The 18,212-nt window shown below is 57.5% G+C and overlaps 1 protein-coding gene across 1 annotated transcript; it reads left to right on the forward strand.

Annotated features, from left to right (window-relative positions):
• Window positions 1–8,676: 8,676 nt before the first annotated feature.
• Window positions 8,677–17,988, forward strand: RIPOR1 (RHO family interacting cell polarization regulator 1). Its single transcript, XM_010355099.2, is given in 23 exon segments — window positions 8,677–8,808; window positions 9,640–9,766; window positions 9,906–10,058; window positions 10,186–10,264; window positions 10,920–10,943; window positions 11,038–11,091; window positions 11,244–11,396; window positions 11,492–11,555; window positions 11,652–11,695; window positions 11,773–11,898; window positions 12,648–12,796; window positions 12,871–13,000; window positions 13,085–14,300; window positions 14,303–14,460; window positions 14,544–14,665; window positions 15,512–15,644; window positions 15,905–16,040; window positions 16,167–16,328; window positions 16,588–16,746; window positions 16,869–17,065; window positions 17,154–17,237; window positions 17,344–17,434; window positions 17,569–17,988. Coding segments are annotated over 23 exon segments (3,678 nt in total). The 5' UTR covers window positions 8,677–8,789; the 3' UTR covers window positions 17,667–17,988.
• The last annotated feature ends 224 nt before the right edge of the window (window positions 17,989–18,212 follow it).

Consider the following 18,212-nt stretch of genomic DNA (forward strand, 5'->3'; position numbering starts at 1 on the left):
CCTTTGCTACCTTCGCCGCAGGGGAGGCTGGGCTGGAAATGGGGAGGGGGCGACGAAGGGTGCGGGCAGGCCTACGAGCTGAGCTAATCCTCCTAGCTCTAGGGGCCGGCCTAAGCGGCTTTGTGGCCGGCCGCGAGGTGACCGAGCCTGGGCTGGAGCCGGGCTCTCCGCCCAAACCTGGCGTAGCCGAAGCCGGAGAGGATTGTCCTGGTGGGGGAATAGAGCTTTTCCCTGGAAATGGAGGCTGGCGCGAGGTCCCTGCAACAGCCGGGCCTGGGCACTCTGCAGAACTGGTTTGGGCAAGGGGCTGCTCACCAGGGCTAGAGGTCGGATTCAATCCAGCTTCAGCACCCTTTGTCCTCCTCTCCAGGGTGAGGCCTGAGTTCCACCTCCCCTACCGACCCTCCCCAGCCAGTTCTAATGCGTGTCCAGGCTGGCCACACCAGCACCTACTGTGCGCAGCCTCATGTAACAATCCTTGTGCCCTGGCTGCCATCTGCGGGGCCGCGCCCTGGGCCTGCCGCATTCGGCCAAGGCACAGCTTCTGAGGAGGGTTATGACCATCTGGCAGATGCAGAAACAGGCCCAGAGAAGTTAGTAGTATTCTCAAGGTCACACAGCTGGTTTGGGAGAAGCGGGGATTAGATCTGAGTCCTTGCCCCTGAGACACCCACCTCCGTGGTATTAGAAGGAGGGGAGGGATGTTAATTGGGGACTGAGGTACAAAATACTCCAGCGGGACAAGGAGGACTGGCATAGCTCCTTCTTCCACCCCCCTCCCCGGCTTGGGTCCTGTGACTGCGGCGGGAGAGAGGAGCAAGGTGAGCAGTCCCAGGGATCTGGGTTTGGGTGTGGGTGAGGGGAGGACTCAGGACTCCGGGCTGGGTTCTGCTGGGGAGAAGCGGGCGGGGAGGGCGCGAGTGAGTCACGGCGGCCCCTCTGCCACCGCTGCTCGCACTCAGCCCTGACCAGGCCCGGCCCGGGGGAGGCCGCCCGGCTCCCAGCGCAGGGCCAGGGAATGTAACCAGCTGACCAGGGAGGGGGCCGGCAGGAAGTGAGGCCACCCAACAGCCTCCGCCCGGTTCCGGGGTGGGGGGTCCGGGGCTGCGCCGCTCCCTCTCCCTCCTATACGATTGGGCAGCTGTGAGATGACGTCAGCCGCCAGGTTTGGGGGCAGTTGCCATGGAGACAGGGGCAGGCTCAGAGGGGACCCCCTTCTCCCTTGCAGCCCCCCTTGCCCAGGTTATTTTTAGCCTCTGTTTACCTCGGTCGGGGTGGCCCCGGGGCGGAGCGGGGCTAGACCTGGGGACTCCCAGAGAGGCGGCTGGCCTGGCACAGTGCTGATCTGGGCAGCCCAGGTGGTGGGATATTCTGCTGCACCCGGGTGTGCCAGGCTTGGTGTGTAGGAAGTATAGTGGGGCTGCAGGATCTGGGGCCATGTGCACAGGTCAGGGCTCCACTCACAGCCATCCTGACCTGGCTGTGCTGCAAGCCCCTTTGGAACCTTGGATCTGGGTTATTTCCCATCTTGGGAACAGACTATAGGGCTGACATGAGCCCAGAGAGTCCCCTGGCTCTTATCAGCCAGTCCCCCACCAGTTGAGGTGGCCCTTCTGCCTTAGCTCAAGGGGTTCAGCTCTTTCCCTACCCAGCAAGGGCAGTCCTGCCCACCCATCTCCTGAAGCGGTCACTCAGATGGACATTCTGAGGGTCATTTGTACCAACAGTTAGACATCCTGGTTCCTATGGGACTCGGGGGATGGTGGTAGCAGAGGCCCAACCAGAGAGAGAAAACTGATGGAACAGTCAGCCTTTTCCAAGTCCAGAATCCCAGGGGACCCCCACCGTGCACCATCCCAGGGAGCAGAGCCCCATTTGCTGATGGTATATGATACCATCAGTCAGTGGGAAGGGAGAGGGAGGATTGTATGTGGGGTAGGGGAATTGGGGTGGACACAGACTTGAAATCCTCCCCACCAACAAACAGCTCAGGACCTGCTGTTCCTGTGTCTAGGCAGCCCAGTTTCCCCCACTGCTCCCCCTCCTTCATCTCCCAGGTGCTACAGGGCCCCCAGAGTGCTATAGTGAGCCAAGCAGATATGCCCCAGGCCTCACAAGATTCAGTCTGGTGGGAAGACAGGCCCTAAAGGAGAACTGACAACTGGGTTATGTGGTCTTGGGGTTCAGAGGGAGGAAGCCAAAAAGGGGGAACCAACCCAGGGCCTGCTTACTGGAGGAAGAAGTCATAGGGTAGACTTGAGGAAGGAGAGGGACTTGGGGCTGAGTAGTGGGAAGAAGGAATAGGAGTGATGGGGGCTGCTGGTCACAGTCTGAAGAACCTTGCAGGTACTGAGAGAGGGTCTCAGTTGCTGGAACAGAGAAAGCAGGGGACTGGGAGGGGAGGAGTGATTGAAAGAATGTGAGGGACAGGACAGATCCTGAAGGGCCTCGTGGGTCTTGTTAGAGAGTCCAGTCTTTCTCCCTGGGACAAGAGTGGCTGTGGCTATTTCACATCAGTCTGAACAGAGTGATATTAAAGATTTAGAGTCCTGGGGTCAGACAGCCTGGGTCTGAATCTTGGTCTTGCCACTTACCAGCTGTGTGACTGTTAAAAATAACAGCAGTTAGTATTTGTTGTGTGTTCACAGTGAGATGTTAGCTAAGCATGGTGGTACATGCCTGTGGTTGCAGCTACTTGGGAGGCTAAGGCAGTAAGATCGCTTGAGCCTAGGAGTTTAAGGCTGCAGTGAGCTATGAACGCACCACTGCACTGAGACCTGGGTGACAGAGTGAGACCTTGTCCAAAAAAAAAAAAAAAAAGAAACAGGCCGGGTGCAGTGGCTCAAGCCTGTAATCCCAGCACTTTGAGAGGCCGAGACGGGCAGATCACGAGGTCAGGAGATCGAGACCATCCTGGCTAACACGGTGAAACCCCGTCTCTACTAAAAAATACAAAAAAACTAGCCGGGCATGGTGGTGGGTGCCTTGCCGTGAACTGAGATCCGGCCACTGCACTCCAGCCTGGGTGACAGAGCAAGACTCCGTCTCAAAAAAAAAAAAAAAGTTAGGTAGTGAGTCTACCTCAACATCCCTACCCCACATACAATTCTCCCTTCCCCAAACACTTCCTATAGAGGGACATGCTCATGAGAGGAGATCTCATTTCATCCTCCCAGCAGCCTTGTTGTTATTATTATTGTTCTCTTTACAGATGGGTGTCTGAAGCCCAAAAGGCTGAATAAGTGTCTTGCCCAAGGTCACACAGTTAACCTCAGGTTTCTCAAGTGTGAAGTGGGGCTAACAGGACTTACCCCCATAAGGCTGTTGCCAGGATTAAATGAGATGATGTTTGCTAAGCTCAATGCCTGGCCTATAGAATGCTCTCAATAAAGGACAGTTTTTGGCACTGCCAAGTGGCTAGAATTTTAAGGTCAGTGTTACTACTGAATAACGAATGGATGATTGCAGGTAGAGTGGAGACAGGGAGCCCCTCTGAAGGTTCTAACTTATCAGAAGCCCAGCTGTAGGACTTGAGGGGAGAGTTGGTGATGGCTTGGACCTGAATTCTGGCTATAGGGGTAGAGGTGAGGTGGCAGATTGCAGAGAGATTTAAGAGCCAGACCTGGCAGGAGGGGATGACTGAGTGGCCATGGAGCCTGAGACATCCAGGATGACTCCTAGTTTCTGTCTTGAACAATGGGTACATAGATGGTGAGGTGTCATGGAGAAGTTGAGACTGAGGAGAGTCAGGTGGAAAGTGGTGAATTTGGTTTGGGAACCTCAAACCCAGCATGCACTGTGACAGTGCACTCAGCATCTGGGGAGGCAGCAAGTGGGCAGTTGGATACAGAGGCCTGGTGCTCAGAAGAGTGGCTTGGGTGAAGGAGAGATAAGGAAGCTGGCAACATTTAGATGGCATTGAGCTGCAGGAGCTGTGCACAGCCCAAGGGCGGGGAGGATAAGGCCCTTTCAGGGATGGGGGGAGAGAAGGGCCCTCTGTGGGAAAGTAAGATATGCAGCCAGAGAGGTAGATAGAAAACCAGCGTATTGCCTGTTGAAATTCAGGGGAAGGAAGGGCTTAAAGAAGAGGAGAGGAGCCACGATGTCCAAAGTTTTGCTGAGATCAAGCAGGATAAGGATGAAACATGGGCACTGGGTTCAGCAACAGGGAGGTCACTGGTGACCTTGTCCAGACTAGTCAGGGGAATGGTGGGTACAAAAACGACCAGGGTGGGAAGAGAAGCAGGCGGGTATAGTGAGAAAATGCAGGTAGGCATCTCTTCAAGACACTTGGCTTTGAAAGGAGAGGAGAGAGATGGAATAAGGAATTCGGTAGCTGGAGAAAGCCTTTTTTTTTTTTTTTTTTTTTTTTTTTTTTTTTGAGACAGAGTTTTGCTCTTGTCGCCCAGGCTGGAGTGCAATGGTGCCATCTTGGCTCACTGCAACCTCCACCTCCCAGGTTCAAGCGATTCTCCTGCCTCAGCCTTCTGAGTAATTGGGATTATAGTCATGAACCACCATGCCGGTTAATTTTGTATTTTTTTTTTTTTTTTAGTAGAGATGGGATTTCACCAAGTTGGTCAGGCTGGTCTCAAACTCCTTACTTCAGGTGATCCACCTGCCTCAGCCTCCCAAAGTACTAGGATTATAGGCATGAGTCGCTGCAGTGGACTGAGTCATTTCTTTTTTGTAATTTTTTTTTTTTTTTTTGAAGAAAGAATCTTGCTCTGTCACCCAGGTTGTAGTGCAGTGTGATCTCGGCTCACTGAAGCCTCTGCCTCCTGGGTTCAGCAATTCTCATGCCTCAGCCTCCCAAGTAGCTGGGACTACAGACCGTGCCACCACGCCTGGCTAATTTTTGCATTTTTAATAGAGTCAGGGTTTCACCATGTTGGCCAGGCTGGTCTCAAACTCCTAGCCTCGAGTGATCCACCTGCCTCAGCCTCCCAAAGTGCTGGGATTACAGGCGTGAGCCACCGCACTGGCCCAACATTTTGTGATTATAACCAATTTTACATTGAAATATAATAGGCACACAAAGGCCGGGCGCGGTGGCTCAAGCCTGTAATCCCAGCACTTTGGGAGGCCGAGACGGGCGGATCACGAGGTCAGGAGATCGAGACCATCCTGGCTAACACGGTGAAACCCCGTCTCTACTAAAAATACAAAAACTAGCCGGGCGAAGTGGCGGGCGCCTGTAGTCCCAGCTACTCGGGAGGCTGAGGCAGGAGAATGGCGTAAACCCGGGAGGCGGAGCTTGCAGTGAGCTGAGATCTGGCCACTGCACTCCAGCCCCGGCGACAGAGTGAGACTCTGCTTCAAAAAAAAAAAAAAATAGGCACACAAAAAGTGTGTATGTCCTAAGTGTACAACTCTGTACATTTTCCTAAGAGAACACACTCATATAGGATCAGGAAATTTAACCCAGAGCAGGAAATAGGACATTACCAGCATCCTGGAAGACTCCTTGTGGCCTCTTCAGTCACAACACCTGGAGGGAGACTACCAAGCTAACTTCTTTTTTTTTTTTTGAGACGGAGTCTTGCTCTGCCGCCCAGGCTGGAGTGCAGTGGCCGGCTCTCAGCTCACTGCAAGCTCCGCCTCCTGGGTTCACGCCATTCTCCTGTCTCAGCCTCCCGAGTAGCTGGGACTACAGGCGCCCGCCTCGTCGCCCGGCTAGTTTTTTGTATTTTTTAGTAGAGACGGGGTTTCACCGTATTAGCCAGGATGGTCTCGATCTCCTGACCTCATGATCCGCCCGTCTCGGCCTCCCAAAGTGCTGGGATTACAGGCTTGAGCCACCACGCCCGGCCAGCCAGGCTAACTTCTGTCACCATAGATTAGTTTTGCTTGCTTTTGAACTTCATTATCAAGGGGATCATACATTCGTCCTCTCTTGGGTTTGCTCTCAGATTCACCCATATTGTTGCATGTCACTGTATATTTTTCATTCTTTTTGCTGTGTGGGAATTCCATTATCCATTGACAGGTATCTGGACAGTTTCCAGGGTTTTCTTTTTTTCTTTTTTGAGACAGACTCCGGCTCTGTCACCCAGCCTGGAGTGCAGTGGCGCAACATCAGCTCTATGCAGCCTCTGCATCCCAGGTTCAAGCGATTCTCCTGCCTCAGCCTCCCAGGTAGCTGGCATTATAGGTGCACACCACCACGCCCAGCTAATTTTTGTATTTTTAGCAGAGATGGGGTTTCACCATGTTGGCCAAGCTGGTCTCGAACTCCTGACCTCAAGTGATCCACCCGCCTCTGCCTCCCGAAGTGTTGGGATTACAGGCATGAGCCACTGCACCCAGCCCGTTTTTATTTTTCATGTGGGAGTGACTTGAGCTTGTCTGAGACTTGTGGAGAAAGTCTGAAACACCCCAAAAGGAGAAAGAAGACTAGAGTCACACTTGAGGATTTGCCAGGTGGGTGGTGAGGGCCTGGCCAAGGTTGAGGATTGCTCTATGATTCCAGCCAGGCTGCTGTGCCAAGACCTCTGGCAACTCCTGTCAACCTGTGTGCAGGTGTAGAGAAGACCAGGAGTTGGGTTCCCCAGGGCTGGTTTCTACCAGCTGGGAGAAAGGCAGGCAGTGCTGAGGATACTTGCAGCAGGCGAGTGATGGGATGGTGGCTGTGAATCCAGGCTGGGGAGGAGGCTGTGCAGGGAAGGTAGGGAAGAGAAGGTAGGAGGGAGCTGGCAGAAAAAAAAGAAAGCAGAGGCGGACTGTGTGAGCTCTGCACAGGGTGGTGTCTGTGAAATTCTGGGCTGTATCTCTAGTAACTGGCACATACTTGCCACAGGGTTGCCATTCAGTGAACAGGTGAATAAATGAGCGAGAGCTCGAGGGGCCAGAGGTCTCAGGTAAAAGGCAGCTGAGGTGGGGGTGATGGAAAGCCTGAGGGTTGTATCAGTGTGGTTGTGGTTTAGGAAAGGGGCATTCCAAAGGCGGGTGATAAGGCTGGGGATGGCTGAAGGGAGCAGAGAGGCCAGTTTTAGGCAGGGATGCACAGGTCACCAGTGTAGGTTGCACAGGTCACCAGTGTAGGGTGCAGGGTACCCAGGCTTCGGCTTCAAGGAGGAGGGGAGAATAACATGTCTCAAACTGAGGTCCCTGGACCTCTTGCATCTGAATCTGTCAGGGGGAGGGGGAACTTGTGGAAATGCAGACCCCTGGGCCCAACCCAGACTCTTGGGGAGAAAGTAAGCACAGTATGGGAGAATTGAGCCTCAAGGAGCAAGAGTGTTTATGGGATGGGGGAGCATCCAGCCCCTCCAAGGTCAGGGGAGGGATGGGCATGGTGGCATCTATCCAGGCTAGAGGTGGACATGGGATATTCAAAGAAGAGATAGGCTGGGCGCGGTGGCTCATGCCTGTAATCCCAGCACTTTGGGAGAATGAGGCAGGCTGATCACTTGAGGTCAGGAGTTCGAGACCAGCCTGGCCAGCATGGTGAAACCCTGTCTCTACTAAAAATACAAACATTAGCCGGGCATAGTGGTGGGTGCTTGTAATACCAGCTACTTGGGAGCCTGAGGCAGGAGAATCGCTTAAATCTGAGAGGCGGAGGTTGCAGTGAGCCGAGATCGTGCCACTGCACTACAGTCTGGGTGATAGCACAAGACTCTGTCTCCAAAAAAAAAAAAAAAAAAAAGAGACATTGGGGATGGGGATCAGGATGGGAATGCAGAACCTGAGAGGCTCATGTGAGCTGGGGGCAGTAAGGATGGGACATTAGCCTAGGATGCAGCTTGACTAGGGAGGAGGCCCTGGCTGGCAGCCGGACCTGATCCTTTCCCCTGGGTCCTGGGAGGAGGGGAGTGCTCAGACTGAGCACTCACTCTGTGGGAGTAGAGGTGGGGTGGTGCATGGGGCTGTGGGACTCTGCATCCAGTTCCTTCTCTGCATCCTTCTTGGCGCAGCAGCACACACTATGGGGTGGATCTAGTCCCACACTTTCAGCCTCTCTTCTCAGCCTCCCAGTCCCCTGGTGATCAGTGCCCTAACTCTCCGCCCTCCATTGGCACAGCCCCTCCAATCAGCACCCTTGGCCCATCCTTCCACTCTTCAGCCCCCTACTATCCATCTTCGCACACTTAGAACCCCAGCTCTCAGCTCTCTGTGTGTTCAGCCTTAGCACTGCTCAACAGCAACTCTTTTTTGGGGGGGATGGAGTATCACTTTGTCACCCAGGCTGGAGTGCAGTTGCGCCACCTCCCGGGTTCAAGCGATTCTCCTGCCTCAGCCTCCTGAGTAGCTGGGATTCCAGGTGTGCGCCTTCATGCCTGGCTAATTTTTGTATTTTTAGTAGAGATGGGGGTTTTGTCATGTTGGCCAGGCTGGTCTCGAACTCTTGACCTCGTGATCCGCCCGCCTCGGCCTCCCAAAGTGCTGGGATTACAGGTGTGAACCACTGCGCCCGGCCTTAACAGGGACTCTTTAAGGCCCCTACTCTAATGTCCGATACTTCCTCCACTTAGTGCCTTCATTCTATCCCTCCATATTCATCCCCATGCTCAAATCTCTTTACGCACATTACTGACCCCAGCCGAGAAGAACCCCCACACCCCCGTCGGTCCACTCCCCGAGGGGAACCCCAGTCACCGGTTCCGCCCCATCCAGGCGGGCTGAGTCAGGCGGCAGGAACTGGGCGGGGGGCGGTGCCGGGAGGAGCCGAAGCTGAGCCAGAGCCGCTGGGAGCGAGCCGGGAGCCCAGCCGGGCGGCTCCAAGTGGTCAGGGCTGCAGGGTCCGCGGTGGGCGAGCGCGGGTCGGGGGCCGTCCCGGACCCACCATGAACACCAAGAAGAGAGGTAGGACCCGGCTCGGGGCTGCGAAAGCTCAGGGACTGGCCCCAGGGGGCGCAGGCCGGGTTCGGGGGCCAGGAGTGCGTGTTTCGCTGAAGCGGGGTGGGGGTCTGCCGAGGAGCTCTCCCCGCCGAGGCCGGGGTGGAGGCGCACGTCCGTGACTCAGTTTCCAGGTGGGAGCCGCATGAAAGAGGAGGGGGCGGGGCCCTTCTCGGCATCGCGCTCCGCTCTGGGAATCCCCCGGCCGGGAGGGCGCCCGGACGCCGGGGCCGGTGGGGGCTGGGGGGAGCAGGTCACGCTGGCTGGCGGGGGTCAGGCAACAAACCCGCACCGGATGGGCCTGTCGGGCAGCTCCTCAGGGCTCCGAGCGTGCGCCCTGCCCCGCCCCGTGACCTTCTCTGCCTCCCGGGGTGGGGGCGCCCTAGCTCCGGGTGGCCTGCGGGGGGCGTCTGGGGTAGGGCTGGGGAGGCCGCCCCGCCCCCGGGTAAACAGGCGCTTCCGCACATTCTTCCCGCGCGCCGCCTCTTTCCTGCCCCTTCCCAGCCAGAGGAGGGTCCGCGCGCGACCCCCCTTCCTGCCCCGCGGCGGGCGGAGCCCGCACCTCGGCAGGAAGTGGGGGCCGAGCCGAGGCCACGCTGAGTCCAAGACCGAGTCGCCTGCGGCTGGCCTGTCATTAGCGCCCAGGTGGCGGGACTAGGAGGACCCGGCCGGAGCCCGCTGGGGCAGCTGTGCCTGGCGACAGGAAAGACCTGCGCCAGCCCTGGATTCCAGCTGTGGGGAGAGGGCTTCGGGGATCCGACTGGTACTGGACACCCCCCCCCGCCCGGTCCCCCGCAGGGAGCCCCGCGCGGACTCACTCTATGATGTCCCTGTCGGTGCGGCCGCAGCGCCGCCTGCTCAGCGCCCGGGTCAGTAGGAGCCAGTCCTTCGCAGGCGTCCTCGGCAGCCACGAGCGGGGGCCCAGGTACGCGGCCTCGTAGGGTTGGTGGGGTCAAAGGGCGTCAGATGGGGCTGGGACTGGGCGCTAGTGAGGATCTGGGGGTGCGTAGTGAGGGTCTGGGGGACTCCTGCTCTCCTCTTTCTGAGGACAGCCTCTCCCTCAGGATCTTCCCGGTTTTCAGCCCGCCGGGGCCCCCACGGAAGCCCCCCGCGCTCTCCCGAGTGTCCAGGATGTTTTCTGTGGCTCACCCAGCCGCCAAGGTGCCGCAACCCGAGCGGCTGGACCTGGTGTATGCGGCGCTGAAGCGGGGCCTGACGTGAGCAGCTCTTCTCTTCCCAGCCCTGTCCCGGGATCCCTCCCCAAGCCCTCTCCCTGCTGTCTGCACCCTGGGCAGCATGAGGCTGGAGAGCCGAGTTCATTCTTGTGGTCGCCCCTTTCCTCAGGGCCTACTTGGAAGTGCACCAGCAGGAGCAGGAGAAACTCCAGGGGCAGATAAGGGAGTCCAAGAGGAATTCCCGCTTGGTGAGTGGCGGGAGGTAGGGATGCCCTTTGCCTCTTTGGTGTGGAGGGCTGGGCAAGGCCAGCCCTGGGTGATATCTGGGTTATTTTCTGAAGTGATCTGGTTCAGGTGTGAGTAGAAAAGGGGTATCAGGAAAGGCTGAGGGCTTTTCTATCCCCAAACTTTGCTGTGCATACTTTCTGCTTGGGGCTCAGTACCTGCTCCAGGAGCTTCCAGTGGGGTAGGTGGGACCCCTACAGACATGGACAGCAGGAGATTCTGCTGCCATTGGTATTGAGCAGTGGTACTGCTGCATGGTGCTTCTTGGGAAGACTGGCTTCCCAGAGGAGGGAACACTTCTGCCGGGTCTTGGTGGGAGTTCCCCTGCAGAGGGAACCTTGCCCAAGGAAGCACAGAGCTCTCCCCAGGGGGCTGCAGGAAAAGGAATCCCAGGGAAGAGGTGGGGGGAGAGGTCCTGGAGGGGGTTGAAGGGACCAGATCTGTGCTACCAGCATCCACCAAGGGCTAGGCCAGCAGGAAGGGGCATCAGTTGCTACTGTGATGGGAGTGCTTGTGGACTGTGGTGTGAGAGAGGGGAGCTGTGATGAGTCTGAGTGCCTCTGCTGGAGTCCTCCTCATCCCTTCTAAATATTTGCCCCTTCTCCCCACCCCCTGCAGGGCTTCCTGTATGATCTGGACAAGGTGAGTATGCTTGGAATGGTACTGGAAGGGATTGGCTCACAGGGAGGGTAAGGGCCCTGGGCTTCAGGCCCCTCCTGACCCACCTCTCCCCCAGCAAGTCAAGTCCATTGAACGCTTCCTGCGACGACTGGAGTTCCATGCCAGCAAGGTATGAGTGCAGCATGTGTGCAGGGTGGGTGGGGGGTTGGATATCATAGGGAGAAGAAGGGCAGTGCCAGGCCCAGGGTGAGCAACCCCAAAGGTGAGTAAACCCAGAGGTGAGTCTCAGTCCCCCTACTGTCACCCCACTCACCTTTCCAGATCGACGAGCTGTATGAGGCATACTGTGTCCAGCGCCGTCTCCGGGATGGTGCCTACAACATGGTCCGTGCCTATACCACTGGGTCCCCGGGGAGCCGAGAGGCCCGGGACAGCCTAGCAGAGGCCACTCGGGGGCATCGCGAGTACACAGAGGTGAGGGATGGGTGCCCACAAGGCAGAGGCACAGGGTGTGGCAGGGCTAGTGGCTGGCTCTTGACCCCCCTCCTGTGCCTGCCCCTCCCTCCCAGAGCATGTGTCTGCTGGAGAGTGAGCTGGAGGCACAGCTGGGCGAGTTTCATCTCCGAATGAAAGGTACTGAGTTGTGGGGGTAGGCGGGGGGCCGGAGGGAGTATGCTGAAGACCTCCAATATGGCTCACCAACTTCTCCCCTTCTCCCCCAACTCCCAGGGCTGGCTGGCTTCGCCAGGCTGTGTGTAGGCGATCAATATGAGGTATGAGAATGTGCAGGGAAAGGTTGGGTTGGTAGGGTCCCAACACCTAGGCTGCCTCATCCCGCCTGTTCCCCCAGATCTGCATGAAATATGGGCGTCAGCGCTGGAAACTACGGGGCCGAATTGAGGGTAGTGGAAAGCAGGTGTGGGACAGTGAAGAAACCATCTTTCTCCCTCTGCTCACGGAATTTCTGTCTATCAAGGTGATGTCTCTGCCCAGGATAACAGGCCACCATGGTCCTGTGAACCCCTTGTGACCCCCATTACCCTGAGTCCCTTACTCCTGTAATCCCCTCATGGCTCCATAGCCCTGTGAAGATATCCCATGACCTTCATGATCTCTGTGGCCCTGAGAGGAACAATCTTTGTGACTCTTAGGACATCGTGGCCTCCTGACCCTGTGACCTCCTCATGATCTTCTGACCCTGTGAATATTTGGCCTCCTAAGCTCCCATGAGGCTGTGACCTCATAACCTCAGTGACCCTACCATGCAGACCTCTGTGATTCCCATGCTCCCAGGCTGCTTCAAGCATCCATGGCTCCATGAGCATTTATCTATCTATCTATCTATCTATCTATCTATCTATCTATCTATCTATCTATCTATCTGGAGATGGCAGGTCTCACTCTGTCACCCAGGCTGGAGTACAGCAGTGCAATCATACCTCACTGCAGCCTCAAACTCCTGGGCTCAACCCATCCTCCCACTTCAGCCTCCCAAGTAGCTGGGACTACAGGTGCACCACCATGCCTGGCTAAATTTTTTTTTTTTTTTTTGAGACAGTCTTGCCATGTTGCCCAGGCTGGTTTTGAACTCCTGGCCTTAAGTGATCCTCCTGCCTCAGCCTCCCATGACCATTTTATAAGTTCTATGCAAATTCAGACCTCAGATTGCCCATGATCTCATAGCCCCTGCACCCTTGTGACCCCACGATGCACTCTTGGCTACAGGTGACAGAACTGAAGGGCCTGGCCAACCATGTGGTTGTGGGCAGTGTCTCCTGTGAGACCAAGGACCTGTTTGCTGCCCTGCCCCAGGTTGTGGCTGTGGATATCAATGACCTTGGCACCATCAAGCTCAGCCTGGAAGTCACATGGAGGTTGGTGGGGCTGAGGCGCTTGGGGGAGGGCCAGGAGGGCTGTGGCACCTGCCAACAGCCTCTTCCCTTCCCAGCCCCTTCGACAAGGATGACCAGCCCTCAGCCGCTTCTTCTGTCAACAAGGCCTCCACAGTCACCAAGCGCTTCTCCACCTATAGCCAGAGCCCACCGGACACACCTTCACTTCGGGAACAGGCCTTCTATGTGAGTCATAGCCCAGGTCCAGGCCTTGCCATCCCCCAGAGGCTCCCTGGGGGTGGTTCTGACATGCCCTTTCCTCTTTCTCAGAACATGCTGCGACGGCAGGAGGAGCTGGAGAATGGGACAGCATGGTCCCTGTCATCCGAATCTTCAGACGACTCATCCAGCCCACAGCTCTCAGGCACTGCCCGCCACTCATCAGCCCCTAGGCCCCTGGTGCAGCAGCCTGAGCTCCTTCCCATCCAAGTTGCCTTTCGTAGGCCTGAGACCCCCAGCTCTGGTCCCCTGGATGAGGAGGGGGCCGTGGCCCCAGTCCTGGCAAATGGGCATGCACCCTACAGTCGGACTCTTAGCCACATCAGTGAGGCTAGTGTAGACGCTGCCTTGGCTGAGGCTTCAGTGGAGGCCATTGGCCCAGAAAGCCTAGCCTGGGGACCTAGCCCACCTACACACCCAGCTCCCACCCATGGAGAGCACCCCAGTCCTGTTCCTCCTACCCTGGACCCTGGCCACTCTACCACAAGCTCCACCCTCGGTACAACAGGCTCTGTCCCCACATCTACAGACCGTGCCCCATCTGCACACCTAGACTCAGTTCATAAGGCCACAGACTCTGGCCCTTCAGAACTGCCAGGCCCCACTCACACCACTACAGGCTCCACCTGTAGTGCCATTCAAAGCCCCCCCACTCACACTACTACAGGCTCTACCCACAAGCCCATCTCTACCCTTACTACTACAGGCCCTACCATCAATATCATAGGCCCAGTCCAGACTACCACAAGCCACACACATACCATGCCAAGCCCCACCCATACCCCCACAAGTCCCACCCATAAAACCAGGATGTCAACTCCTACCACTATAACTCCCACCCACACACCCACAAGTCCCACTCATAAAACCAGGATGTCACCTCCCACCACTACAAGTCCTAACCCCAGTGCTATGGGCCTAGTCCAGACTGCCACAAGCCCCACCCATCCCACCACAAGCCCCACCCTTATAAATGTAAGTCCTTCCACTTCTCCAGAACTTGCTACCCTCTCCAGCCCCTCCAAACACTCAGACCCCACCCTCCCAGGCACCGACTCCCTTCCCTGTAGTCCCCCAGCCTCCAATTCCTGCACTCAGGCAGACTCTATAGCCCCCAGCACCTCCCACCCAAGTCCTGCCCATTCCAGTAGGAAACCCCTCACAAGCCCTGCCCCAGATCCCCCAGAGTCTATGGTTCAGAGTCTAAGCCCCACTCCCTCACCCCCAACCCCTGCACCCCAGCATTTAGACCTTAGCCTGGCCATGGCTGTCAGACCCCGGTCCCAGGGGCAGCCGGAGGGTCTGGGGACAAGATCCTGGAGGAGGCACTGGGGGCCCTAATGGCTGCCCTGGATGACTACCGTGGCCAGTTTCCTGAGCTGCAGGGCCTGGAGCAGGAAGTGACCCGACTAGAGAGTCTGCTCATGGTGAGGAGGGCTGGGCTGGGCTAGGGCAACCAGGGAGGGCAGCCAGCGGGCAGCAGCTGCTCTGACATCCTTCACAACCTCAGCAGAGACAAGGTCTGACTCGCAGCCGGGCCTCCAGTCTCAGCATCACCGTGGAGCATGCCTTGGAGAGCTTCAGCTTCCTCAATGAAGACGAAGATGAAGACAATGATGTTCCTGGGGACAGGTGAGGGGGCTAGGCAAGATGGGCGTGAGGCTCTGTGAGAGGGAAAAGGTGAGGTAGGACCAGGGAAAGGTGAATTGGGAGAAAGTCAAAGGGGAGGACAGGTGAGGCAGGGTCAGGTGGAGCACATGAGGACTGAGTTGCTGGCAGGTGCACCTGTGTCCACCCCATCATGTCCTTCATGCGCATGTCTCCAACCCTATGTATCCCCCCCAGTGCTTCTGACCGCCCTCCTCATCTCTGCAATGTCTTCCTCCTCTTCCAGTCCCCATCAGCTTGGGTGCCTCCAGCCCCTCCTCTTCCCCTTGGCCTCACCTTGGACCTGCCCTTTGAAGAAGCTCTCTCAGTGCCTCGCAGTTCACCCTGGGACCCCAGCACTGCCCCACTCCTTCTTGACCCCAACTCTCCCAGAGGCCCTGGCCCCTCAACTGTCAGTCCTGGAGTGGCCTTTGCTGGTTCCCAGTTGAGAGTTGTGCCAGGTCCCTCCTCCCTCTGCTGTTGCCCAGGCTACAGCCCCATGCCCTGCACCCTTTGCAGTCCACTTGTCATAAACCATCCCGCCTGCAGCCTACTCCTATCCACGCCATCCCCAGTGGTCCCAGCTGGAGGTAGCACGGAGCAGACTGACTCCAGAAAGCCCTTCTACCACCTGCTGATCCCAGCCCCTTCCTCCTAGAAATCCTCCATGAACTTACCCCACTGTCTGCTGTCAGTGCATCATCTTCTTCCTTTCTGGGATGGGGGAAGCTTAATAAAAATAAACGCTGGTGATCAGGTGGTGATGTGTGCCTCCTGGTGACTAGGTGATGATGTGTGCTTCTGGGGTGGTTGACCCCATTTTTCCCTCAGGCCTCCAAGCAGCCCAGAGGCTGGGGCTGAGGACAGCATAGACTCGCCCAGTGCCCGCCCTCTCAGCACAGGGTGTCCAGCTCTGGACACTGCCTTGGTCCGGCACCTGTACCACTGCAGTCGCCTCCTGCTGGTGAGGCTGATGGTGTTTCCCCACCCTTCCCTTGTAACCCCTAACCCCAGGGAGTCCTGTCCTTCAATCCTGGTCCTCTATACCTCCTCTGAGTGCCACACCCAGTGCCCCAGGGCCCTTGGCATCTGGCCCTTGCTGAGTGGAGTATCTTCCAACTCTGTAGCCCCAACCTCCCCCAGTGGGGAGGGACTTGTCCCTGAGCACGATCCTCCCAAGCCCTACCCTGATGCCTGAGCTACGTGGCCACCCATATTCTCCAGAAACTGGGCACATTTGGGCCTCTGCGATGCCAGGAGGCATGGGCCCTGGAGCGGCTGCTGCGGGAAGCCCGAGTGCTGGAGGCAGTATGCGAGTTCAGCAGGCGGTGGGAGATCCCGGCCAGCTCTGCCCAGGAAGGTAAAGGCCCAGTGGGTTGGGGCTCTGCCATCTGCCTTGAAGTTCCTGCCTCAGCCTACCACCATCTGCATGCTCTCTACTCACCCGCCTGCTCTATTGCTGACAGTTTCCCTCACGCCCTCACAGTGGTGCAGTTCTCGGCCTCTCGGCCTGGCTTCCTGACCTTCTGGGACCAGTGCACAGAGAGACTCAGCTGCTTCCTCTGCCCAGTGGAGCGGGTGCTTCTCACCTTCTGCAACCAGTATGGTGCCCGCCTCTCCCTGCGCCAGCCAGGCTTGGCTGAGGCTGGTGAGTAGGCTGCCTCCTCCTTCCACCCTTGCTCAGATTTCCAGTGACAGGGAGCTCGGGGAAGCCAGGTCAGTCCACACAGATAAATGAACTGGGCACTGAGGAGACTAGCAAAGACTTGGGCCTTAAAGCAGAAGGACCCAGATGGGTGGGGTTTGAACAGAGGGCCCCTGGACCTGAGCCTGGGATAGGAGCATCTCTCCCCTCTAAAAACCTGTGTTCACCCAAACTCTGAGGCCCATGCTACTGCCTCCTGCAGTGTGTGTGAAGTTCCTGGAGGATGCCCTGGGGCAGAAGCTGCCCAGAAGGCCCCAGCCAGGGCCTGGAGAGCAGCTCACGGTCTTCCAGTTCTGGAGTTTTGTGGAAACCTTGGACAGCCCCACCATGGAGGCCTATGTGACCGAGACTGCCGAGGAGGGTGAGGCGGTGGCCCCGATCACAAAGTGGCCTGACTCTTTGGATCTGAGGACATGAGTCCACCAGCGGGAGCTCCTCACCCTGCCACCTTGCCTATCCACCCACCATATCCCCTTTTTTCAGTGTTACTGGTGCGGAATCTGAACTCAGATGACCAGGCTGTTGTGCTGAAGGCCCTGAGATTGGCGCCCGAGGGGCGTCTGCGAAGGGATGGGCTGCGGGCCCTCAGCTCCCTGCTCGTCCACGGCAACAACAAGGTCATGGCTGCTGTCAGCACCCAGCTCCGGAGCCTGTCACTGGGCCCTGCCTTCCGGGAGAGGGTGAGTCGGACAGGGCTCCCTTGAGGGCAAGGGCTGGAGTCCTGGGCTCCCAGAATCTGGCTAAGTCTGTCCTCCCACCCTTCCACAGGCCCTCCTGTGCTTTCTGGACCAGCTGGAGGATGAGGATGTGCAGACTCGAGTGGCTGGCTGCCTGGCTCTAGGCTGCATCAAGGTGACCCCTGCCAACCCTCCCACCCCCGTCCCCTTCCCGTACCCCCACCCCTGAGCCCCTCCCATCTGCTCCCCTGGGCCCACCTCAATGCTCCTTCCCCTGACAGGCTCCCGAGGGCATTGAGCCCCTGGTGTACCTCTGCCAAACTGACACAGAAGCTGTGAGGGAAGCTGCCCAGCAGAGCCTACAGCAGTGTGGTGAGGCTGGGGGGTGGGAGAGATGGGTGGAGTTCTGGAACATCTTGGCTGATGGGGGTAGGAGAGATGGTGCCAGGGGTGGGAGAGTGGGATGGGGCTAGGGCCACCCCTGACCCCATCCTCACTCATTACAGGAGAAGAGGGACAGTCTGCCCATCGACGGCTAGAGGAGTCCCTGGACGCCCTGCCCCGCATCTTTGGGCCTGGCAGCATGGCGAGCACAGCATTCTAAACTATTCACCCACGGGTTCCTGGCGCCCCTTCCCCCTACTTTCAGGGCTCACCAGGCACTGGCAGGGAGGGTAAGGGCTGGCTCCAGATACCCCTCCCCCACAGATTCTTAGCAATGAAAATCTAATATATTCTTCTGTTGCCCCTGGGGTTGGAGAGTCAGTGCCTGCAGTCAAGTGCCTCCCAGCCTAGGCTCAGCACATCCCTTGCCACATATCAGTGTCCAGGGCTTGGCCACCCTGCCTCTGCCCAGCCACATCCCTTGATTTTGTATTTTATTTACAGAGTTTTACAGAAAATAAAAAAGCAAAATGCCTTTCCTACATGGCCTGGTACACTCCTGACCCTCTGCTCCAGCACCCTCTGGCTGTGGCCCTGCCTGACACTGGTGTGTCCACACTGCAGCTATGACAGTGCTATGTGCACTTGCCCTGGAAATCCAGGTGGAAGAAAGCCCAGAAGGCTGGAACTGGGCTTGGAGAAGAGAGCAGGGGAAAAGGGTGGTTCAGCCTACAGGTGGGGCCTACCCTGGGCCTGGGAACTATGG

This window comes from Rhinopithecus roxellana, chromosome 20 (genome assembly GCF_007565055.1).
Source record: "Rhinopithecus roxellana isolate Shanxi Qingling chromosome 20, ASM756505v1, whole genome shotgun sequence".
NCBI classification, from domain to species: Eukaryota; Metazoa; Chordata; class Mammalia; order Primates; family Cercopithecidae; genus Rhinopithecus; species Rhinopithecus roxellana.